Here is a 24,050-nt window from a genome sequence, read left to right as displayed (position 1 = left end):
TCGGCTTTCTCTTCTTTTTGTTTTTCTTTCTCTCGGCTACTTCTTTCTTCTTTCTTTCCTTTGTTCTTTTGTTTCTCTTTTACTCTCCCTCACAACCAACTTCTCTCTTCTTCTTTGTCTTATTTACTTTACTTATTTAATTATATATATATATATATATATATAATAATAATAATAATATATATATATATATATATGGTAATTTTCTCCAAAATTATAATACTATTATATTACAATGTGTCAATTGTTATTTCCATCAAATATAAATTAATTTTATCGTTTGAACCGTGAATTCGCAAATTTATCTTTTTCTTATTAAAAAAAGTGATTGAATTTAGACGTGAATCTGAATCTTTTTTTTAAAGTAAAATATGACTGTTATCGAATTATATTTTTTTGGATAAACCTAACTTATAATTTAAGAAATATTATTTAATTTTTGAGGGGTAGGGAATGCAAAAATATAATCAATTTGATTAATTTATAATAACTCAATTAAAAAGTGTCAATAAATGACATCAGATGTATTAGTTTTTCTTTGCACCTATATTGCAAATTAGATCTCAATTAATATTAGGGTGTAGGGTAAGACAAAAGCCAAAAGACATACAATCACATCATTATGAAACAAACTCAAATTTAAGCAAATCCTCCCTTCTTAATTTAATTATAAACTTATTTTGAATAGTTTCTTCCCCCAACTTTGAATATTCAAGTCAATTATTAGTATCTGGTTCAATTTTTTGCTAGTTTTTGACAAAAAGTAAAGGACAAGAAAATCAGGAAAAAAAGGGGTTTATATAATTTCTTTGGTGTGGGGTAGAAGACTAGAAGAACCTAAGAGTTAATTACTAATTTGGGTCCAATAGTCAACTTTATAAAGTGACATTGGCTTTGCCAGTGTGGACCATTCTAATGGAAGATGCCTACCTAGGAATCTTGGATTTTTTATTATTATTATTATTATTTTTCATCATTGACCAGTTACCAAAGAATCAATGAATATGATCACCAAACTTTTGGGCCATTTATTTATAACATTAATTACCCACTCCTCTAAAAAATTATTAAGTTTGGGATCGAATCAGAATACTTTAGAGTCATTTTTCTTCATTAAAGTTTGTTAATGTCTTCTAGAATCGCTTTACATAAGACAAATACTTACGCCTTAATGGAAGAACATGATCTCCACGGTTAAAACTTGAGAGATTAAATTGTAGATATATATTGACTTTGAATTTTGAAAATAAATATATTAATCGTATGGAGTCGTGTTATATAGTTATTAAATATATTTACTTATGTGTATTTTAGACATTCGACATGATTAATTAATCATGTCATATTTATATTTATTTATAAAAAATATTATTAAAACACGAAAGCATGAATTTTTAAATTTAAACAAAAGTACTATTGAGCTATAAGCAGGAATTTCTAATATCTCTAGGTTAACCCTTTTTTTTTAAATTCCAATAGATTACATTTTTTTCTAATTTTTAGACTCTATGGCATGCTATGAATCTAGGAAAGCAGCAGTAATAAAATCACAAGCACAACATTGTTTATTAATGTTGCATAACAGCTGTTCAATGAACATGCTCGTCAAATGTCAATGACTTAATGATCATAAATGTTATTTGATGAAAGTTTTAAATGAATTTGGATACATTGAAAATTTTGCCTTAATCGCCTGGCTGTCCATGTTGCTATAGTATATAATTTGACCAATTGCTATATAATTGAAGCAAGCATCTTACTTAGTATAATTTATAAACATCACATATATATATATATATATATATATTAATTTGAGGTGGGGGGTATAACGTTTTGAATAGAGAAATAGATACATTTATATTTGATTTGAATATTCAAAAATATTATATATTAAGCAATATCGTTAAGTTGATATAATAGAGGAATTAATCAAATCATGTGGGAAGATTTTGTCAAACGAAAATTACTTTATGATGTAAGTCGAGCTCATCACTTCTAGATGATTAAATCATATTTGATGTTTACCCAACATATATCTAAAAGTTGAATATATTCTTGATCCTTATGGAAAATTATTCCTACACGATTTATTCTTCTAATTTCATATTCCTTTTTTGTTATTGATTTGAATGTTGAAAGTTGATCAAATTAATTAACCTCCACTAAACTGTTAGGTGTTGACTGAATAACAACAACATTTTTCTCTTCTTGGAGATGTCCAGCACACGAATTAATTAATTAATTAATTTCCATTGGATTCTAGTTCCTAATTATTGTCTTAGGATAAATTTCAGAGTCTTCAAATTAACATAAAGTGAGATGTATTATTATTTTTAGCTATTAGGTTTCTAAGGAAAAACCCTAGATAAGTTATTGAGTCTCCGAATTAGCATAAAATGTATTGAATCTTATAAAAAAATCATACATTCAAAATTAAAGTCATCGAAAGATAACCATGAGATTTGGACCCTAGATTTAATTAGTCCAAAAAGTTGGAGAACACGTTATACAACATTTCGAATGTTTTAGTTATGTAAGATATAAACCCATTCAAGAGATTCTTTAAAAATTTATTTTAATGAAACTTTACAAAGTTTTATCCTAAACCAAAGGAATTTAATATTTATGAAATTTTTTAAAAATTAAAAAATCCTTCAAAAGTAGAAACTACTAGAAGATCATAATTAATGATATTTTCACGTGTGTGAATATCTACAATAAACTCTTTAAACAAGTCTATATATATATATATATATATATATATATTATATCATTAATGTGTGTTAAATAATAAATATTTTAAATGAGTGGGTGGCACTTTTTTATATTTAATAAATTGTTATTCTCATTGTCTCTATCTAAATATCATTTTAAGCTTTTGCAAATTGGTTTCGAGAAAGAGATAGGGTTGTTTCATCTAAAAGTTTGGTTTCTTGCCCTATTTTCATTTTTTATTTAAAATTTAACTATTTAAGGTTTAGAGTTTTAGGGTTTGGGGTTTTATTCAATTTTCCGAATCTAAATTATTGTTGTACCTCCTTTAAATTTATCTTTAGCTACTAATAAAAGAAAAAAAAAGGTAAATTTCATTTATGGTCCCTAACTTCTTAAAACGATTTTTCATTTTGGTCCTAATTTCATCAAATTTTTTTTAATGTTATAGATTACATGACACAACGCATGGACATTTCTTTAACATTAAACATGGATAATACTCTCAATTATTAATGAAATAACGTAATGATAGGATCAAAATGAAACTATAAAACAATTCAAACATTAAAAATTAAATCGAAAATACAATAAAAGATTAAAAACCATGGATGAAATTTTACCCGATCAAAAGCTTAATTTCGAAAGAGGACCAAGATCATTCCATACCATATCCAAATTCATTTGAAAACGATCACTAATTGGATTTCATCATGAAGATCTTCGAACATACGTTTGCCTCATCTAAAACCCATCAAAGCAAGAAAATAATAACAAGAGGAATGACATTTGTGAAATTGACAATGAGGCTAGTGGGATGGATGAAAAATGGAGAAAGGTCCATTGCATCCTCTTCAACCTTGTCCTTTCGTATTTGTACCAATACCATTTTGTCAAACGAAAAACAAATGATTTAACATCAAAAGACAAAGACGATTAAAATCACTAACGATCGCAAAATAAGATATTTTTCATGTGAAACCATTGAATGCAAGGGTTTTGGACATCTTATCAATTTGTTCTTTATATGTATGTCTTTGCTATTCCATCTTTGTATATAAACAAAGTTGTAAGAAAATCTATTGAGCTCACACTTGAAGGATTAAAGGTTTGAAGAACTGGATAAATGGCTGTGCAAAACAGAGAGATTGGGTTGAAGGAGAAAGCCACAAAAAGAAGACCCCAAATGCACCGTTTCAATAATAGCGGGGTAAGAAGAAAAAAGAGGAGGCTTGTACGCGTCGTTTCAATAAAGAGTAAAAATGCATAACTGCACCGTTTCATGTACAGTTTATTTTTCAAAAATTTAGTTAGGACAATGATTAGTTAGTTAAGTTCTTTTTTAGCTGATTCTTCTTTTAGCTTAAGACAAAAACCTCTGTATATAAACTTTGTATAGTTTCTTTCCCTATTTTCGTAACGAGAATACACCATTCTCTTATCATTCTGCGCCGCTCTTTCAGCTTTTCTAACATGGTATTAGAGCAGGGCACGAAATTCTTGCAACCGATACACTACAGCCAGTGATCGGAGAGCATTTGCAGCAAAAATTTTCTTGCCTCATTCTCATCAACATTCTTCTCTAAGTAAGGATTCTAATAATCAACATTACTCAAGCTCATTTATTCTTTTGTTCTTCATTACTATTTTACTTGATCTGTCAATCCACAAAATACTATGTCTGAATCTGGATCCATTGAGTCAAGGCCTCAAACCATGACTCAAACACAAATCTCACCAACAGGGGATCCACAGTCACCATATTTTATCCATCATACAGACCATCCAAGTTCTGTTATGATTAACCCCAAGCTAACCACAAGCAACTATGTTACTTGGAATAGGTCTTTCCAATTAGCCTTATATGTTAGAAACAAAATAGGCTTTATCAATGGAACCATAGTCAAACCAGACATTTCAGATCCTTTGTTCACCCCTTAGATTCGTTGTAACAATCTAATAGTGGCTTGGCTATTGGATTCAAGATCATCGCCTATAGCATCAACAGTTTTCTACATGGACACAGCCTCAGAAATCTGGACTGCACTAAAACAAAACTTTGCACAGCCTGATGACACTAGGATATGCAATTTGCAGTACACTATTGGTAACATAACACAAGGTTCACGACCAGTGGATGCATATTTTATTGAACTAAAAGGGGTATGGGAGGAGTTAAGAAGTTTCAGACCCTTACCACACTGTGATTGTGGAAATTGCAATCCAAATTGCTTCAAGAAGTACTTTGAACAGTATAAAAAAGACATGGTTTTCAAGTTTTTAAATGGCTTGAACGAATCCTTTTCTACTGTGAGATCCCAGATAATCCTCATGGATCCTATTCCAGCTCTTGACAAAGTGTACAGTCTGGTTTTGAGGGAAGAAGCACAAAGAAACATGCATTTTCAAACACAGCCAACTCTTGAAACAGCTGCAATGTATATTGCAGCAGAAAGGAAGAAGAAAGTTAAGAGGGACATAATTTGTAATCATTGTGGGAAGAAAGGGCATGTGAAGGAGGAGTGCTACAGGCTGGTTGGATTTTTAGAGGATTTCAAATTTACCAAAGGGAAGAACAATGTCAAAAAAGGGAAGGCAGCTGTAAACAATGTCTCTTCAGTCGCAGACTCATCAGCTGGTGAAAGTCAATTTGACAATGAGGAAGAGTCTGGAGGGAATTCATCCATGTCTCAGATGTCCATCATCAAACAGCAAGTAAGGAGATTAATGGAGCTCTTAAGTGAGAATGGTTTAACAGATTCTAATGGTAAGAACTTTTCATCAAACACCTTGCAGACAAACCCTTCCTTGATCAATTTAGCTTTTGCAGGTATTATTTTAGGCCATTCTTGTTTTAACACAATTAATAACATGCCATTTAATTTCAGAAATGTTAATGTTGACATGGTAAAATCAGATTTCTAGATTATGGACTCGGGAGCATCAGATCATATTGCTTATTCTCTAGACATGTTCATTTCAGCTAGGCCAGTTACTAATAGTTTTATTCAACTGCCAAATAACAAAAGAGCAATAGTAACACATGTAGGAGTTGTTAAATTAACATCACTGTTAATTCTAAAAATGTCTTTTGTGTTCCAAGTTTTAGATTCAATCTAGTCTCAGTAGGACAACTCACTAGAACAGAGGATACTTCTGTTCTCTTTACTAACAAGTACTGTGTTGTCCAGGACACTCATTCATGGACAGTGACTAGAGTAGTTAGGGCCTCTTCAGGATTATATGTCATGGAACCTAAGAAAGATGAGCAAGAATTGTCAAATTATTCCTTTGATAAACTTGTAAAGAGATCTTTCAACTTGTCAGTTAATGCTTGTAATACAGGACATAAAGTTTTTGATTTATGGCATTTCAGACTTGGTCATGCCCCTTTTGAAAGATTGAATGTTATACATCAACAATGTGCAGATGTTAAATGTTCAAATCAATTACTTTGTGAAATCTGCCCTTTGGCAAAGTAAAGAAAGTTACCTTTTCCAGTACATGTTAAAAACACAAAAATCCCTTTTGAACTGATGCATGTTGATATTTGGGGACCTTATGAAAGTATAACTATGTTTGGTCAACGTTATTTTTTAACTGTGATTAATGATCATACAAGGTTTACTTGGATTTTCCTAATGAAAGCTAAGTCAGAAGTTTCTATAATCATTCCTACTTTCAATGCTTTTGCCCAAAAACAATTCAACTCTGCCATTAAAAGTATAAGAACTGATAATGCAAGAGAACTAGGATTAATTGATTTCTTTGCAAGTACTGGTATAAATCACCACCTGTCATGTGTTGAAGCTCATCAACAAAATTGAATTGTTGAGAGGAAGCATCAACACATTTTAGTAGTTGCTAGAGGCTTACTACATCAGTCAAATGTGCCTATACATTTTTTGGGAGATGTAGTTTTAACAGCAATTCACATCATCAATAGGTTGCCAAGTAAAATTCTTCACAATAAAACACCATATGAGCTCCTCCATCATAAATTACCTTCATATGACCATTTGAGAGTATTTGGATGTTTGTGCTTTGTGTCTACATTGACACAAAATAGGAAAAAACTGGATAAAAGGGCCACTAAATGCATATTCCTAGGTTATCCGAATAACATAAAGGGCTATAAGGTTTATGATCTCAGTGCTAACAAAGTCCTAATATCAAGAGATGTGATTTTTCATGAACAAACATTTCCATTTCGAATTAAAGAGCATGATCAGCAGCCATTTACATTTCATCAAACACATGTTGTGCATGACACATATTTTTATCATTTTGACCATAACCCTACAATAATTCCATTTCCAAACCACGAACAAGTTGAATTTGACCTATCTGAACCTATATCACCTCAATTAAACCATACCAATTCAAATACCAATGATGTCTCACCTGATTCATCACCTTCAAGTAGTCTGCCCACTGTAGACAGCACAAATCAACCTGAACAAACTACTAGTGAAAACACCTTTGTGCCTGCATGAAAAAGTACAAAAGTTAAACATGCACCAAAGTATCTGGAAGCATACTATACAGAATTGCCACCAACAACCAAGCATGTTACCTCCCATCCAATTGCCAAATTCCTATCACCTCAAAAACTTGCTCCCTCACACAAGTCTTTTACCACCTCACTATCACATATACAGGAACCTGTTTCTTATCATCAGGCTGTGAATTATTCTCACTTGAGAGAAGCCATGGCTCTTGAATTGCAAGCTTTAAAGGATAATGAAACATGGATTATTGTACCTCTACCTTCAAATTGTCACATCATTAGCTGCAGATGGGTTTATAAGGTGAAACTGAATGCAAATGGTGAAGTGGAAAGATTCAAAGCACGCCTAGTTGCAAAAGGCTATGATTAGGTAGCAGGATTTGATTACTAGGAAACATTTAGTCTTGTAGCAAAATAGACAACAGTGAGAATTTTCTTTGCACTGGCAGCAACATGTAATTGGCATCTGTCTCAACTGGATAAAAATAATGCTTTTCTAAATGGAGATTTAGAAGAAGAGGTATATATGGATTTACCTTAAGGGTATTCTGTCAATGGGGAGCACGCTGCAAATTCAAGACTGGTTTGCAAATTGCATAAATCTCTGTATGGTTTGAAGCAGGCATCAAGGCAGTAGAATGCAAAAATTTTCTATAGCTATTCTGAGATATGGATTTCAACAGTCAGCCTCAGATCATTCATTGTTCACCATGAAAACAGATGATGGAAACTTTACAGCATTACTTGTCTATTTAGATGACATTCTTATTGGTAGCGCATCTGTTCAGGAATCAAACAAAGTCAAGGATTTTCTGAACTCTCTTTTTAAACTTAGAGACTTGGGAACAGTAAAATATTTTTTGGGGCTTGAAATTGCTAAGTCACCTAAAGGGATTTCAATATGCCAAAGGAAGTATACTCTTGATCTCCTAGAAGAGAATGGGCTTCTTGGAGCTAAACCAGTAAGTACACTGATTGATTATAACCACAAACTCTGCAAAGTCAAGGATGGGGAAATATTGTCAGATCCTACAAGCTACAGGCAATTGATTGGAAAGCTGATATACTTGACTTTTAGCAGACCAGATATCTGTTATGCTGTGCAAGTTCTATCTCAATTTATGGACAAACCGAGAAAGGAACACCTAGTTGCAGCTCATAGGATTTTAAAGTATTTGAAAGCATCACTGGGGCAAGGAATACTAATGAAGTCAAAATCCACTCTAAAAATATCAAGATATGCTGACAGTGATTGGGCAGGATGTTCAGACACCAGAAGGTCAGTCATTGGTTTTTGCATCTTCATTGGGGACTCACTTGTAAGTTGGAAATCAAAGAAACAGTCAGTAGTTGCTAGGAGTTCAGTTGAAGCAGAGTACAGATCAATGGTTTCAACTTGTTGTGAAATGATCTGGATCAAAAGTATTTTAGAAGATTTCGGAATCAAACAAAATGAAGCAATGGATCTTTATTCTGATAGTCAGTCTGTTATACACAAAAGTAAGAATCCAGTGTTTCATGAGAGGACCAAACACATAGAAATAGATTGTCATTTTATTAGAGAAAAGGTCCTCACTAGGTTGATCAAACCAAAGCACATTTCAAGCAGCACACATATAACAGATATTCTTACTAAAGCATTGCAGCCGAATCAATTCTACAAACTCTTGAGCAAGATGAGCGTTCATGATATTCACTGTTCCTCTTAAGGGGGAGTATTGAGCTCACACTTGAAGGATTAAAGGTTTGAAGAACTGGAAAAATGGCTGTGCAGAACAGAGAGATCGAGTTGAAGGAGAAAGCCACAAAAAGAAGACCCCAAACGCACTGTTTCAATAATAACGGGGTAAGAAGAAAAATGAGGAAACTTGTACGCGTTGTTTCAATAAAGAGTAAAAATGCAGAGCTGCACCGTTTCATGTACATTTTTTTTTTCAAAAATTTAGTTAGGACAATGATTAGTTAGTTAAGTTTTTTTTTAGCTGATTCTTCTTTTAGCTTAAGACAAAAACCTCTGTATATAAACTTTGTATAGTCTTTTTCCCTATTTTCGTAACGAGAATACACCATTCTCTTATCATTCTGCGCCGCTCTCCCAGCTTTTCTGACAAAATCATTTTCTTGTTCAATCATGTGATGTTTGGAAAATTTTTAATTAAAAAACGATACCATTAAATATTAGGAATATCTACAAAGGCGGAGGGAGGGAGGCAGGCTAATAGGGGCCCGCCCCTCCTAAATTTTTAAAATTTAATAATTTTTATTTATTTTTTAAAAATTTAAAATTTTGTTGTCAAATTTTTTAAAGAATTTATAAATTTTATCCCTTTAAATATTGAATTTCTTATTTTTGCTTCTCAAACGTAAAATTCTGACTCCACGATTGAATATATATATTGGAATTGTGGAGGATAGAGACTTTAAAAAGGAATAAATAGGAAAAAAAAACAATGTATGCTAAGAAAAATGATAGTCTTATGTCATGATTAAAAGAAAGTTTTGGGAGCATATGAAGGGAGATGTTGGACTTAATTAGTTTAATGAATGTGAATGTTTGCAATCTCTTGGCGTTGGGTAATAGAGACAATAAAGTGGAAATGTAGAGCATTGAATTTCGTGGATATATATATATGCTTTTCCCTTTGGCAACTGCATCTTATAAGAGCATTGAAGGAACCAACAAGGGCAAGGTTAAGAAAATGTAATTCTTAAGCGGGATATCAGATGGAAATTGAAGATTTCTGTTGGATTTTCGGATCAGGATCATTGCCTGGTTATAAGTATGGGCTGAGATGGCTCAAAGGCCCTTCAAAATGGGTCAGGATGTGTTATTCTAGGAGCTGCTTTTTTGGGTGCAAAAGTGGGCTAACAATGGTAACTAAAGCTCTACATTGAGCAATAATGGAAAAACCCAGTTTATCATTGAAGCTCACTCGTGACCTGAAAATGATGAAGAATTTTGTTTTTTCTTTTGTTTTTAATGTTTGAAGAGCTAGAGGAGAATGGCAGCATATCCACTAGGAAACTAAACTGGGGAGTTCCGTTCTTCATTTCCCCTATATTTCCAGAAACAGAATCCTAAGCACATAAAAATGGAAGACAGCCAGAACAAAGCCAACGTCACCCGCCGCCTCCAAATCATAAAGCTAAGATCAGGCAAAACCTTCAATCAAATAGCAGAGGAAACCGGGTTTACCAATGTCTACGTAGCTCAGCTCTTTAAACGCCAGGCTCAGCTCAAGGCTGAAACCGCCCCTAAGCTACGGGATGCCTTGCCTGACCTGCCCGAGGAGCTTCTCGATGAGATGATGAAGCCACCCTTGCGGTCCTATGATCCTAACCTTATCCAAGAACCTACTGTTTACAGGTTCTTTTTCTTACCTAATTCATATAAAATAAAATAAAAAAAAGGAGTATTTTTTTTAATACCCAAGTTTTGTTTTTTATCCCCTGAAGGTTGAATGAGGCAGTCATGCATTTTGGTGAAAGTATAAAGGAGATTATCAATGAAGAGTTTGGTGATGGCATGTAAGTTATTCTTTTTGTTAGTTTATAGTCAAATTTTTGTTAGGATTTACATTTGCTAACTCAATAGTAAAATGGCATTGGAAAAGGGAGGGACTTGTATAATTTTTATTTTTGAAAAGCAAAATACACACACACACAATTCCCAAGAAGTAAGGCTTAAGTTTTTGTGGTTTTAAGTGGTTCCTTTTGGGCAATTTAGTGCTATTCATTTCTTTTGGTTGTTCGGATTTGAGCTAATTAGTGACAATACTGATGTTAACATTTGGAACTTGTATTGAATTTGAATGTGGATATAGAAGCTGATTTCTGATTGTTTGCTTAAGTTTAAAGTTCCTGTGCCTTGGTTATGAATCGGCATAGGTTATGGCAGTTGAATTATAGCAGTGTATATTAGAACAGGAATTAAAGGCAGGACAAGGGATTCAATTTAAAATGGTTCTGCTAGTTGGAACAATGAAAGAGAAAAGAAATTGATTTTGGTTTGAAGTAATACACATTAGATACACTTTGAAGTAGTAAAAATTGGGTTTTGTTTCAAACATGGAAAGCTTCACAAGTTAGGGCAAAGTTATTTGAATTTTCATCTATTCACTAATTTGTGTTCCTCTTTTTTTAGCATGTCAGCTATAGACTTCTACTGCTCTGTTGATAAAGTTAAAGGTGTCGACGGGAAAGAACGTGTTGTTGTGACGTTTGATGGAAAATACTTGCCTTATACTGAGCAGGTTAGTTGCCTTTGGTTTGCTTTGTTTCATGATGAAAAAAAAGTCTCCCCATTGTTTCTTGTTGATATGGAATGCACATGACAGGGTCTAAGACAACAACTAGTGGTGAATGTAGATGTAGGATTCAACTTTCATTTTTTAGTTTATCTTGATAGATTTCAAGGAAAGTGACGACCACCATGATACAGGGACTTCGGCAACATATTTCATATATGGTTCAGAATCTTGTATTTGCCCCTGGCATAGAGATGAAACCCTCATTGCTGCTAAATTTATTTCACCATTAGTGAAAATTCTGCTGGGATTATCCCAGTCTATAATTTAACTTGTCTGATTAATAAACCTTTGCTTTATGCATGTGAACTGACATACACTTGCTTAAACTTCCTTTCTCACGGCAGAAGACAGAGCATATGGTTTCAAGACTACGGCTGCAATGAAGCTAAACAACAGTCAGATAATGAGGAAGCTAAATAATGGGCAGCTGAAGCAGTGACGCTGATGCCTTAAAAACTCTTGTTTTTTTTTTCCTACAGAAATAAGTCTTTGATGTAGTATATAGTTGTGTCCTGTTTAAGACTTAAGAGCTGCTTGTGAAAAACAATAAACTTTGCTTGTGTACTCATAAATTTGAATTCCTCATCAATTATATCAATAATTCATAATAATGGAACCCCCACAATTGCAAACCTTCATTATTTTCGTTTACAGTTTTCGCTTTTGAGAAATGTACATTTAAATGTACTTCCCTACTTGATTCAACTCAAGTTTGGTATGACAAATTGGTCACTGGTCTTGAGTTGGATGTTGCATCTTCCATAGCTTATCACTCATGTAAAAATTCAAGCTTAGCTCTATCGATTGTTGCATGTGACTGTCTAAGAATGTTACCAGCTTGTTTTGAATTGACATTCAAGTAAAATGACCAAAGAAACAAATCAATTGGCAAGCTTTGGCAATGCAGTCATGGTAGTGAGGGAACATATTGGAATCTTGATGAATATTTCAGTACTACAAGAGAAGAAACATTTCTGTTATTGGGCCTAATCCAAAGCTCACAATCTAACAAAAAATCCAAAGCCCACAAATGTTCAAGAGATGGAGAGATAAACTATCACTATAAATGCCTCCCTTATCCCCAGGAATGTCCAAACCCTCTCTCAATCCAAAAACCCTCACGTCCTCCTAGCTCTCAAGCCAATCTCTGACCATGGCACAAACCCTAACACGTGCCGCCAGCTCCGCCGTCACGCGCTACCTTACTATCTCCGTGCTCAGCCCCAAACGCCTCCTCTCCACCACCTCCATCACCCACCCTCCTCCCATCCCTTCTCTCCTTTTCTCCCGTCGCCCTCTAACCCCTCTTTCCCACGCCGTCCGAGCTCTCCCTCTCGTCCCCACGCGCTTCACCGCCATCCGATGCCGCGTCAACCGCTCTGGAAACTCCTACTCCCCGCTGAACTCGGGGTCGAACTTCAGTGACCGGCCACCTACCGAGATGGCCCCGCTTTTTCCGGGGTGTGATTATCAGCATTGGCTTATTGTTATGGATAAGCCCGGTGGGGAAGGAGCAACTAAGCAGCAAATGATTGATTGTTATATTGAAACCCTTGCTAAAGTCGTTGGCAGGTATTTTTATATTGATTTTTTGGTGTATTTTTGGGTGTTTGGGTCCTGAGAAAGTGTGGGAAAATGGGAGGAAAATTATGGGTAAAGGTTGGAAAGGAAGATAATATCTTGGGTTTTTAAGTTGGTTATTTTTCTGGGGTGCGGTTTTGTTTTCTTAAACATTATTATTTAGTTGGATTGGGTATGTAAATATATTTTATTTCTGTATTTGATGTTCTTTGGTGTTGCTTAGACTATTTTGACATAGCTGTTTTTTAAGATTATCGTGTTTGAGTTATTTGTTAATATCCTGTGTTAGCAAGGAAGAAGCCATTAAGAGGATCTACAACGTTTCCTGTGAGAGGTACCTTGCATTCGGCTGTGAGATTGATGAGGAGACCTCACAAAAGCTAGAAGGTCTTGTTTTTAATTTTCCTTCAGTTGGTGGATTGATTGTTCTTTCTTTTCTTTTCCTGATGGAAGTTTATGTTCTCTAATACATAAATTTGTTCATTTTGTGTTAACAGGATTGCCTGGTGTTCTCTTTGTGCTTCCGGATTCTTATGTTGACCCTGAATACAAGGACTATGGGGGTAAGCCTTTCTGGCTTAAGTAGTTTTGTGAAAACTTTGCTAGTATTTTCATAAAATACTGATTACCTGAGGACATGTGCATCCATTTTGACATTTGCTCTTCACTTATCTTTCCTTCTTATGTTATATGACAATGTCTATCGATCTTATAGGTATATAAGCTTTGCCACCTGCTTAAGTGCAGTCTCATGCTGGCTTTTCTTCTTATTCTGGTTATGCAATTGCATTTGTATACTTTCTCGTGCTTGTTTTTGTAGTTTCTTAAGATCTGTAATTGCCTATCGGTAGACATCAAAGATAAATTGTGCATGGGATTGTTCTATATGTTGAATTGACCTCAGCAAGATACTTAGCATGCTAAATATTTAGCAAGAGTGTTATAGGGAATGCCTGGTTCCATATTATAGAGAACATGCTAGTCCATCTTGGCAAAGCTAGAAAGCCTTATACGCAATGTTTAGTTTTGAATGCTAATGGACTTATATCAAATTTCTCTCTTACGGCTTTGGGCTTCTTATTGTAGTAGGAGCTCAGATCAGTGGGGAGGAGACATTAGTATATGGCTTGCACCAAAAAAAGTTGGCCAAGTTATTGTTTGCAGTATCTTACTTGGGCATTTAGTCCATCTTGGCAAAGCTAAAACGTCTTTTAGGCAATGTTTAGTTTTGAATGCTAACGGACTTACATCAAATGTCTATCTCACAGCTTTGTGCTTCTTCTTCTACGAGGAGCTCAGATCAGTGGGGAGGAGACATTAGTATATGGTTTGCACCAATAAAAGTGGGCCAAGTTCTTGCTTGGAGTGTTTTACTTAGGCATGTAGTCCATCTTGGCGAAGCTAAAACATCTTATAGGCAATGTTTCGTTTTGAATGCTAATGGACTTACATGAAATGCCTCTTTCATGGCATGCTACATGGAGCTCTATCAGTGGAAATGAAACATTTGAATGCTAATCTTCTGCATTTGTTATTGTCATGCTTCATGTTTCATATTTTGGTTCATTTCAGTTATTGAGTTTCTGTTGCAGCATTTTAAAAAAAGAATGTGCTGATTTCCTTGTGAGAGTTTCCTGCTTTTTTTCTTCTCATCGAATTGATTAATGACTAATGACTACGGATGGTATCGGATGTTGCAGCTGAATTGTTTGTTAATGGTGAGATTGTTCAAAGACCACCTGAAAGACAAAGGAGGGTGGAACCACAGCCCCAGAGAGCCCAAGACAGGCCAAGGTACAATGACAGGACTCGTTACGTGCGCCGCAGAGAGAACATGCGGTGAAACAGTTGATTTGAAAGAAGGATTTTGTATAGAAATGTTAGAAGTGGTTAACTTTTGTGATGTGTTGCTGGACATATGGAAGTCTTATGATAAAGAATATATCGGCATTTGTAGCAGTTATTTTACTGAATTAAGATGTTCTGTGCAAGAGTTCTGGACTTTATTATTGTTGCTGTGTGAAGTCATGCTCAGTATAGAACTCAAGTTCTTTATTTCCTTTATGTTTTCCCCCAATGTTTGGCAAAGGTAGCCCGTAGTAGTCTTGAAATCTTGATATATCTCTCTTATCATAAATGGTTTGATACTCTTGTTAAGAAAGATGACAACAAAAAGGTAAAAGAAAAAAGATATCTTATTTCTTTTAAATGAATTGTAAATTTTGGTCATTTCAATATGAACAATATATTAATACTAAAGAATGGATAAAATTAAATTTACAATATGAATATGATAGTTTTAATTTTTACAATTTTTTTTTCTTTGTAAATGAGTTCAGTTTTGCCTACAATCCAACCCACAAAAGCAATATAATTCCCTCATCAAACTTTCCCTTGCGACAATGCGATTGAATTTTCATAAAAATGCAAACAAAGGACAACAATTTACAGCAAATTTAGATTAAACAAAATTACCACAGCACAAAAGAATAAGGATAAAAAAAAAAAAGACAAAAAGAGTTTTCCGTTCCTCCCATTTTTTACGGATAACTATATTAATTGTTAGTTTCTAGGTTTTCGACCGGGGGAAAGGTCAGCTCTACCACCCTACTCGTCTTGTCTCAGCCTCTACCCACCTCTGTTTCTAGCCCAACTCCTCCCTTTCTCAAGGTACAACCTTTTACTTTTCGTTCTTTCTCTATTTTCTATCTGGTCTCTGCACAATTTTTTTTTTGAAAGGATGGAACTTTGGGAGAAAGTTTTGAATTTTATTTTTCTTGCTTCATTTCTCTCTTCTGGGTCTTTATCATAATTTCATTTCTGTATTAGAACAAAACTTTATAGAGTCGAATTACTGGGTTTTTTTTGTTGTATTATTTTATGTGTTCAAGAAAATGGTTACTTGGGTCTTCAAAGTAAAAAAAAGCTCGGGAGTTTTTTTTTCTCTCTTTTCTGTAAAACTTTGTATGGGTTGTTTAGTAATTGTTGTACCAATGAGAATGCTATGAAAAGTCTCAACTTCTTTAGAAACAGAGATTGTGATTTCCTCAGAATTCTATATAAACAAGGGGTTCTTATTTTATTTTATGGTGCGGTGAACGGAGAAATTTTGAATGCTTTTATCAGATTTTGGCATTGAAGCTGTGTTATGCTATTCATCTGGGTATAGGGCTGAATGCTTTGTGTCCTTTTGGTAGATTGACAAATAAGAAGTATAGTTAGAATACTTGGCAAGATGGGCAGATGGAGTCGGCGTAAAGAAAAACATGAAAAAGGTGGTGAGCTCCCACAACATGATTCCCATGAAGGAACTTCTGCCCGGACAAGGCCTTTCAGCTATGATGAGATTATGTTTAAGAGGAATAATAGAAAGCTTAATGAAAATGCTGAAAGTGTCAAAGAAGGAAATACAGAAGTAGGGAAGATAGCAAAGGTCAGTGTAATCCAGAATGATTCTAATGTTAACAATTCTGAAGGAGGCCACAGACATGGTAAAGATTTTTCTCCTGGTGATGGAAAGCGTTTACCAGAGGAATTGGAGAAGAGAAATTCCCACAAGAAAGGAGAGAATGCATCTAGGAGAAAAGATAGCCTGTCTAACCAGAAAAATAGGGAGAATCATGCGTCAGAAAAAAAATTGAAGTCTGAAGTGACAAAAGATATAGGTGTTAAGGATGAAGGCAAATATGAGAAACAAATCCATGTGAAGAGAACAAATGAGCGACCAGCTGGTGGTTTTGAAACTATAGATGCTAAGAAGCATTCAAGAGATTTAGTGGAGAGGGATAGACATGCAGGCAGAATGGAGGGAAAATATGAGAGAGATGGCAAGAGAAAATATCAAACTAGAGATGATGAAGAAAATAGAGAAAGGAGTACTGCAAAAAAACATGATATGCAGAAGGGGCATCCTTCAGAAACTATTGAGAGAAGGGAGAGGAAAGAATCATCGAGATCCCATTATGAGGAATCACACCATAAAAGGAGGCGGTCACATAGTCGAGAGCGTGAGCACAGGCATAGAAGATCTATTTCACTCTCTCCACAGGCACACAAGCGTGCATCACATCATGTGTCAAAGCATGAACCGTTCTCACATGGCCTAAAAGAGAGGTCTGGAAGACAGAATTTTGATGACAGGAGCAGAATGACAAGTAATGGTTCAAGTGGTCACCATAGGCGACATGGTGGCTCCACAAGTGGTCTTGGTGGCTACTCTCCAAGGAAGAGAAAGACTGAAGCTGCTGTTAGGACGCCCTCCCCAGTTCATCGTTCGACAGAGAAGAGAACAGCTAAGTGGGATCTTGTGCCTGCAGAAGCAGAAAAGATTGTTTCTGGTTCACTTTCTTCCAATTTACAAGCATCAAGCCAAACAGTTTCCTTAAATATGCATGCAGTAGTCAGTGCTGTTCCTAGTGTTTCAACTACAGGGAAGCCTCATGTTGTGTCTTTGACAAGCTCTTTATCATGGAAGCATAATGTCTCCATCGACTCAGTTCAGTTAACAGAAGCTACCAGGCCTATGAGAAGGCTTTATGTAGAAAATGTGCCTGCTTCAGCCTCTGAGAAAGCTATTATGGAATCCTTGAATAATTTTTTGCTTTCATCTGGCATTAATCATATTCCAGGAGCCCAACCATGTATTAGCTGCATTGTAAGTCTCTGATTTATTGTTGAATGGTGTACATTTTACGTTTGTTATACATATGAATGCAACATAGGAAGATGTTATGCCTTACAAATCTTAACTGCAGATACACAAAGGAAAGGGCCAAGCTCTTGTTGAATTCCTTACACCAGAGGATGCTTCTGCAGCTCTTTCTTTTGATGGCAGTATCTTCTCTGGTTCCATTCTCAAAATTCGACGCCCTAAAGACTTTGTAGAAGTGGTAGTACAAATTGAAACTCTATTTATTTAATTATCAATCTTTGTGGACATTTTTTTTTCGGGATTAATCAGTTTTATAACTTTCTTTTTTGTTTATATCTGATTTATTTATGAACTATCTTTGGAAATCTCTTTTGTGGAATTGATGATATTGTTAACATGGAAAGTATTTGGCTCAAAAACCAAAAAGTATATTCTTATTAAACTGAGGTTAGATGACTAGACATTTGTTAAGTAATCTGTTTTTGTAATTATTGTTGTTGATATATTGACTGATTGAGAATGCTATCTGAATGCACTAATTTAGTTGTGAGCAATTTAATGTATTTATTATTTGGAACAGTACTTAGATCGTATTGATTAGAAGTTTGCAATGTTTCCAATTCTTTTGTTTTTCTTCTGCAGAAGTAATTATGATTTTCTTTTTCTTACAGTTAAGTGTGAAAATCCTTAAAATGCACCTTAATTTGATTGGTTTTTACAATGATTTTACTTGGCTTTGGTTTTACCCTCTTTATATCCATAAACTAGACACTTTGCATTATAGAACACTGTTACAATGGAAGGGTATTAACTTCATTATATTATTCCATTACGAGGAGCTGAGAGTTAAGAGGCCAGCTACAACTAGCACAATATTTTGGAGATTGTACATGGTCTTGTTACCTATCCATTTCTGCTCATTTGCCTATATTCTTTTTAAACTGATGAACTGAGATCAAAACAGTTTCATTTTCAATGTTTCTGTACATCAGGGTGCTTGTTTGCAATTCAGAATTTTGTTGCACTTTCAAATCATCAATAAGTCTGGATGATTTTTATCTGCTTTGCCTGCATTTATCTTGTCATAGATAGAATCATTTTAATTCAATTAGTGCTTTCTGTTCAGCCAAAAAAAGCTTGCACGTTTCTACTGCTTTGCTCTGTCTGAGGTATATTGTGGTTACCATCGTAGCAGGTTTTCAGACAGTTGCTATTTTCATGCAGACTGGTGAACTGGAGAAGTCGGAAGCAGTTACTAAAGTCAGTGATTTTGTGAAGGATTCACATCACAAGGTATGCATTAATAGTTGAAGCCTCCACTATGCTTGGCAGTAAAATGACTTGTATTGTATTACTATTGAAGTACCACAAGTATTTGTCTAATTCATTTTTATCTTTATTTATAGCTGTCTTGCTGCTTTTTTTTTGGGTGTTATGTTACCACCCTGCACCTCTTGTTGATGGCATTTAACTTACTGCTAATTCTGGTTTTTGTGGGAATCTTTATGTATTATTTCTTTTTCTTGTGAGCTTGGTGCAGATCTTCATTGGTGGGATTTCAAAGGCTATTCCATGTGAGATGGTAATATGATTTTAAAATTCTCAATTCTGCCCAGAAATTAGATTTAGAGCTCCTGTGTTCCTTCTTCATCTTCCTCCTCCCTACTAATTTTCCTTTTCTCTTCTGGTCCTTTATCTCTTTCTCATTTTCATATCTAGTTTAGCACTCATTTAAACTGACTAGGATTTGTATGCTATTTTCAGCTTGTGGAGATTGCTAATGCCTTTGGTCCTTTGAAGGCATATCACTTTGAGATCAACGAGGATCTTAGTGACCAATATGCTATTCTGGAGGTAACATGAAATGTATTCACTTCTATTAAATGCTTGTTTTTGTGAAAATAAGTATCAAACCGGTGTAGCTGTTCTCCCTACTCTTTTTCTTATTTACTTCTGTTCTTTCCTTGTGCATATTTTCAATTCTTTTCTTGTATGCGTATAAACAAATCTGCTCTTCTTAATTTGAATATCTGTTAACTTAATACATCAGTATGTAGACCAATCTGTTACTCTCAAAGCCTGTGCTGGTCTGAACGGAATGAAGTTGGGAGGGCAAGTAATCACTGCAGTTCAGGCTGTTCCCAATGGCTCATCCTTGGTACTACTTTAGCACTGTTGTCTTTTTTTTTTAAAAAAAAAGCTTCAAAGCTGTAATTTTTTCTCATTAGCCTTAATGTTATGTGGAGATTTGTACTAACTAGAAGAAACATGTCCTAGGGAAATGGCGGAGACCGACAATCCTGTGTTATCCCTCAGCATGCAAGGCCACTTCTTCAGAAGCCTACTCAAGTCCTTAAGCTTAAAAGTCTGGTAAAGTAGATAACTTAGATGCATGTGTAGCTATGTTGGTAGCAATCTCGTGTTTTGAACTCTGAAGAGGTGTGCTGGACAAGTTTATTTCTGGTCCACTCACTAATGTTTTATCTGAAAGGAAAATATGTTCCTTGTCATAATCCTTGTCCTTGTTTTTGTGGCTTAGTTCCCAGAAGACTTTTCATCACTATCTGAAGCAGAGGCAGAAGAAGTACTAGAAGATGTACGGTTAGAGTGTGCTAGGTCTGATGAAACACGCCCCTACTTATTGTTATCTCTTTCTCATGATCATACTTCTTTATTGGGTTGATCTGAAATCTTTATGTTGAACCATCAATCCTGCAGGTTTGGTACTATTAAATCTGTTAATATTGTCAAGCATGCCAACGCTATCATTGCCACTGGAGATAAGAAAATAGATGATAATACAAGGGAAACTGGGGCCAGGCGGAACCTAGAAAATGATGAAATAAATGTTCAAACGGAGACAATGGAAGAAGTTACTGATGGAAACTCTGGAGGAACTGCTCAGGTAAAATTTCCAAGTGATGCTCATGAGGAAAAGGCAGGCGACAGCATTAATGATGAGAAACCTCTGTGCAAACTTGTGGACAATGAGTCATGTCGACAAGGTGAGTTTGAAGGTGATATCAATAAGGAAGACATAAACCGTGAGAGCTTGGATACTGAGCCATGTCAGCCTGGGGGGCTTGACAGCAACATTGCTGCTGGAGCTCAGGTTGATACTGAATTGGCTGTTGAAGATCTGGCCTCGGAGACTGTAGCCATGACAGTGTCTCAAGAGGTTCCTAAGCTGATGAATGCCTCAAAAGAGGAATCAGATTATTATTCTGACAGGAATGCTGATAATATTAAAAGTGTAGCCATCAATGTTGACGAGATATTAGCAGCTAATGAATCAAATCTGGAGGAAGTCAATGGAAAGTTACCAGAAGGATGTCCCAATACTGAGGTGGCTATCGAAGATCCTGCATCTAAGAGTGTGCCAATTTCAATTTCTCAAGAGATCCCTAGGATGCCGAGAACAGAGGAACAAGACTCTCAATTTGACAAGGTTGCTGATAATGTTCAAATTGAAGTCATCAATGTGGAAAAGAAATTGGTGCCCAAAGATCTGGAGCTGAAGGAAGTTGATGGAAAGTTACCAGAAGCTGTTGATGGTTCTGCCGGTGGTGTGAAAATAGAATCAGATACTATTGAGCAGGCTGAAAATAAGGAGAACAATTTGCAACTGATTTTTGAGCCTGGCTGTGTGTTTGTTGAGTATAGGAGAATAGAAGCATCATGCATGGCTGCTCACTGTATACATGGACGGTTATTTGATGACCGGATTGTGACAGTGGAGTACATTGATCCAGACCTTTATCGGTTGAAATTTCCAAAATGAATTGGATCATTGCAATTGGAGATACAATTGCTTCACATGACCTTTAAAACTCCATGCGTCCTTATTTTTGTAGTATGTTCATCAGCATCATCATGCTACATTGGAATTTTGCATATCATTACGGTAGGCCGTGGCCATATGACACTAGAGAATCTTACTTTGACTAGCTTGGCTTAGAATTTTTTTCAGAGGTAGATTGGCTTCAATTAGTCCGAACTCTTTCGTGCGCTTGTCTGTGTGGGAAAGGACCCTTTGTATTTAAGGCACCGGAAAGAAGAGGAGATAGATCTATCCGACCAGCTTCATGGTGGTTACTGCATGTATCAACTTTCTGTGGAGCCAAAACTTCTCCATGTACTTTTATTTGACATTATCATTGTAAAAGTAGATATACTACTGATACTTGGACGTTTGTGTATTAAACAGTAGCACCTTTATAGTCTGGTAAGGTTGGGGCTTCTGAGTTTTTATTCCTTTCATCACCATTAATACAGGGTTAATCCATGATATCTTTGATCACATTGCAGATTATATTGTTAGACATCACACTTCCGATCAATGGAAATTGGCAATCCTGGTTTATTCTTGCCGATTGGCTTAAATGTATTCAAAAATGAGATACGTCAAATAGATTTGAAGTGTCATTGAATCAAAATTTAATTATAATAATTTTGCATATACAATAATAATATAAGATTCGAATATAATTATTTCATATAAATCAATTTTATGTTTCTGTTTTTAGTATTTTGATCCATAAAATTGGAAAAAATAAAAAATATTTTATCTTTTTTGGAAAGATATATTTTTATTTTTGGATCTAAAGAAGGTTACCATGAGCTAGGCTTGGTGTGCTTGGGTTGTTACTCTTGTGTCTAAAGGCCACAGCCCAAATAACAGAAAGAAAACAAAAATCATTATCCAGACACTCTTTTCTTTTTCCTTCACAAAAACAAGACAGATATACAGAAAAGCTGAAACACAGACAAAGCAACAATGGCAACGTTGGCTACTTTGGGAAGTACTTCAGTTCTTCGGTTTCAAAAACCAGAGCCTCCAAAGACAAGGCCATCTTCACAACTCCTAGGCTTTGTTACTTCCCAACTCAGTGGAGTCAAAATCTCCTACAACATCCCTGACTTGGCACCTATAAAACCCATATCCGCACCTTTCACTCCTGCTCTCCGGCCTGTTGCTCGTATATCCTCTGCCTCTTTGCTTTTTACTAAGAATTTTTGTTTATATTATTTCAGTTTTATGATTAAATTTCTGGGTTGGTTTCAATTTTGCACTTTGTTTTTAGTTCCATTATGTGAAATTTCATTGTTGATTGAAAGTTATCAATTTTGTTATGCAAGTGGGTGTTTTTAGGAGATGGGTAGTGAAATTTTCAAAAAAGAATATCTGGGTTTGTGGACTTGGATGCAATGTTTAAATGAAAATGTGAACTTCATTACACATAGCATGGTAATTCCAAGTTGGAATCGGTGATAGATTAGAGTTTGTGAGAGTTGGATACATTTGTTTCTGTGTAAGTTGTTTAATGTATTGTTTTCGGATAAATTTTGAGTAGGGGAACTTTGCTTTTCTTGTTATATTTGGTTTGAAGAGCAGGTAGAATTGAGTGCTGGTGACTGGTAAAGTGTTACAGACCTAAAGGGAAATTTATGGCTATGTAGTGTAGAATGTTGATCATGACTTTCTCTGTGGAATTTAGTACTAATTGAAGATGAAAATGTGATGGCTATTTCATTTGGTATTTAGTGTTGAGAATGTAGCCTTTTCTGTGAGATGGTGAGTGTTCATTAAAAGAAAGAGGGGGGGGGGGGTTAAGTTAGTGGTGAGTTAACATATGGCCATCCTCAAGCATTATTATGTTGATTTTGATTAGTTCCATTTAATTGATTGGTAGAAAGTGAAAAGTGATTCATAGCTTGATCAATCTTTTCAGGCAGAGTATGCCCTTTCACTGGAAAGAAAGCAAACAAAGCTAACAAAGTCTCTTTCTCGAACCACAAGACAAAGAAATTGCAGTTTGTCAACCTCCAATACAAGAAGGTTTGGTGGGAAGCTGGTAAGCGCTATGTAAAATTGCGTTTGTCGACAAAGGCATTGAAGACCATTGAGAAGAACGGACTGGATGCTGTTGCTAAGAAGGCTGGGATAGATCTTCGCAAGGAATGATAATGACCAAATTTTTAGATTCCAGTGGTAGTTGGAGAATTATCTTCAAGAAAACAAAAAAATTGTTGATAAAGCACTGGCTAATTTCTATTCTTTTCCCTTTATTCTCATTTCCTCTTCTATGTAATTTTTTCAAGCCTGATAAGTTGAATCCTTTTGTTCAAATGCAAAAATCATGATTGTGACCAGTAGATGTCTTTGTGAGAAGAAGGCAGAAGTTAGTTTAGTTGAGAAGATAATTTTATCCTTCTGGCTTCCGCTTGCATCTTGCAGTGGATTGGATACTAGAAGTGCTCAATTACCATGTGCATCAAAGAGGAA

At 35.1% G+C, this 24,050-nt stretch overlaps 6 protein-coding genes across 9 annotated transcripts; all 6 read left to right on the top strand.

Moving 5' to 3' along the window:
* Positions 4,729–5,929, top strand: LOC108661639. Its single transcript, XM_018119123.1, has 2 exons — positions 4,729–5,542; positions 5,904–5,929. The coding sequence occupies exons 1-2, from the start codon at positions 4,729–4,731 to the stop codon at positions 5,927–5,929; spliced, it is 840 nt and encodes a 279-aa protein (XP_017974612.1).
* LOC108661638 (uncharacterized mitochondrial protein AtMg00810-like) lies at positions 7,861–8,931 on the top strand. The gene has a single exon (XM_018119122.1). It carries the CDS (start codon positions 7,861–7,863, stop codon positions 8,929–8,931), a length of 1,071 nt encoding a protein of 356 aa, XP_017974611.1.
* Positions 10,077–12,170, top strand: LOC18603270 (cyanate hydratase). Its single transcript, XM_018118795.1, has 4 exons — positions 10,077–10,589; positions 10,679–10,750; positions 11,367–11,475; positions 11,877–12,170. The coding sequence occupies exons 1-4, from the start codon at positions 10,315–10,317 to the stop codon at positions 11,913–11,915; spliced, it is 495 nt and encodes a 164-aa protein (XP_017974284.1). The 5' UTR covers positions 10,077–10,314; the 3' UTR covers positions 11,916–12,170.
* Positions 12,575–15,190, top strand: LOC18603269 (multiple organellar RNA editing factor 2, chloroplastic). The gene is made up of 4 exons (XM_007035142.2): positions 12,575–13,104; positions 13,403–13,500; positions 13,611–13,676; positions 14,814–15,190. The coding sequence occupies exons 1-4, from the start codon at positions 12,686–12,688 to the stop codon at positions 14,954–14,956; spliced, it is 726 nt and encodes a 241-aa protein (XP_007035204.2). The 5' UTR covers positions 12,575–12,685; the 3' UTR covers positions 14,957–15,190.
* LOC18603268 lies at positions 15,624–22,131 on the top strand. Of its 4 annotated transcripts, none has more exons than XM_007035141.2 (10): positions 15,624–15,783; positions 16,311–17,767; positions 17,868–18,002; positions 18,989–19,057; positions 19,305–19,346; positions 19,529–19,618; positions 19,815–19,922; positions 20,042–20,134; positions 20,304–20,380; positions 20,483–22,131. In XM_007035141.2, exons 2-10 carry the CDS (start codon positions 16,349–16,351, stop codon positions 21,543–21,545), a joined length of 3,096 nt encoding a protein of 1,031 aa, XP_007035203.2. In that variant the 5' UTR covers positions 15,624–15,783; positions 16,311–16,348; the 3' UTR covers positions 21,546–22,131. The 4 variants fall into 4 exon arrangements, with proteins under 4 accessions (XP_007035203.2, XP_017975044.1, XP_017975045.1 ...); XM_018119555.1 differs by having other exon boundaries at positions 15,653–15,783; positions 16,240–17,767; XM_018119556.1 differs by having other exon boundaries at positions 15,658–15,783; positions 16,283–17,767.
* LOC18603267 (50S ribosomal protein L28, chloroplastic) lies at positions 22,399–23,955 on the top strand. The gene is made up of 2 exons (XM_007035140.2): positions 22,399–22,743; positions 23,497–23,955. Exons 1-2 carry the CDS (start codon positions 22,542–22,544, stop codon positions 23,727–23,729), a joined length of 435 nt encoding a protein of 144 aa, XP_007035202.2. The 5' UTR covers positions 22,399–22,541; the 3' UTR covers positions 23,730–23,955.

This window comes from Theobroma cacao, chromosome 4 (assembly GCF_000208745.1).
Source record: "Theobroma cacao cultivar B97-61/B2 chromosome 4, Criollo_cocoa_genome_V2, whole genome shotgun sequence".
NCBI lineage: Eukaryota > Viridiplantae > Streptophyta > Magnoliopsida > Malvales > Malvaceae > Theobroma > Theobroma cacao.
The sequence above is the reverse complement of the archived record's forward strand: the minus strand, read 5'-3'. Positions and strand labels throughout refer to the sequence as shown.

What these genes read in the sequence shown, in the direction of transcription:
- LOC108661639 (XM_018119123.1), top strand. Translation starts at nt 4,729, where the DNA reads ATGGACACAGCCTCAGAAATCTGGACTGCACTAAAACAAAACTTTGCA. An exon ending in GATCAATTTAGCTTTTGCAG is followed by an intron (nt 5,543 to 5,903) that starts GTATTATTTTAG and finishes TGTGTTGTCCAG; the next exon opens with GACACTCATTCATGGACAGT.
- LOC108661638 (XM_018119122.1), top strand. Translation starts at nt 7,861, where the DNA reads ATGCAAAAATTTTCTATAGCTATTCTGAGATATGGATTTCAACAGTCA.
- LOC18603269 (XM_007035142.2), top strand. Translation starts at nt 12,686, where the DNA reads ATGGCACAAACCCTAACACGTGCCGCCAGCTCCGCCGTCACGCGCTAC. An exon ending in GACCTCACAAAAGCTAGAAG is followed by an intron (nt 13,501 to 13,610) that starts GTCTTGTTTTTA and finishes TTGTGTTAACAG; the next exon opens with GATTGCCTGGTGTTCTCTTT. An exon ending in TGAATACAAGGACTATGGGG is followed by an intron (nt 13,677 to 14,813) that starts GTAAGCCTTTCT and finishes CGGATGTTGCAG; the next exon opens with CTGAATTGTTTGTTAATGGT.
- LOC18603268 (XM_007035141.2), top strand. Translation starts at nt 16,349, where the DNA reads ATGGGCAGATGGAGTCGGCGTAAAGAAAAACATGAAAAAGGTGGTGAG. An exon ending in CTAAAGACTTTGTAGAAGTG is followed by an intron (nt 18,003 to 18,988) that starts GTAGTACAAATT and finishes ATTTTCATGCAG; the next exon opens with ACTGGTGAACTGGAGAAGTC. An exon ending in TTCCCAATGGCTCATCCTTG is followed by an intron (nt 19,923 to 20,041) that starts GTACTACTTTAG and finishes AACATGTCCTAG; the next exon opens with GGAAATGGCGGAGACCGACA.
- LOC18603267 (XM_007035140.2), top strand. Translation starts at nt 22,542, where the DNA reads ATGGCAACGTTGGCTACTTTGGGAAGTACTTCAGTTCTTCGGTTTCAA. An exon ending in TGCTCTCCGGCCTGTTGCTC is followed by an intron (nt 22,744 to 23,496) that starts GTATATCCTCTG and finishes CAATCTTTTCAG; the next exon opens with GCAGAGTATGCCCTTTCACT.
- LOC18603270 (XM_018118795.1), top strand. Translation starts at nt 10,315, where the DNA reads ATGGAAGACAGCCAGAACAAAGCCAACGTCACCCGCCGCCTCCAAATC. An exon ending in CAAGAACCTACTGTTTACAG is followed by an intron (nt 10,590 to 10,678) that starts GTTCTTTTTCTT and finishes TATCCCCTGAAG; the next exon opens with GTTGAATGAGGCAGTCATGC. An exon ending in GAAGAGTTTGGTGATGGCAT is followed by an intron (nt 10,751 to 11,366) that starts GTAAGTTATTCT and finishes CTCTTTTTTTAG; the next exon opens with CATGTCAGCTATAGACTTCT.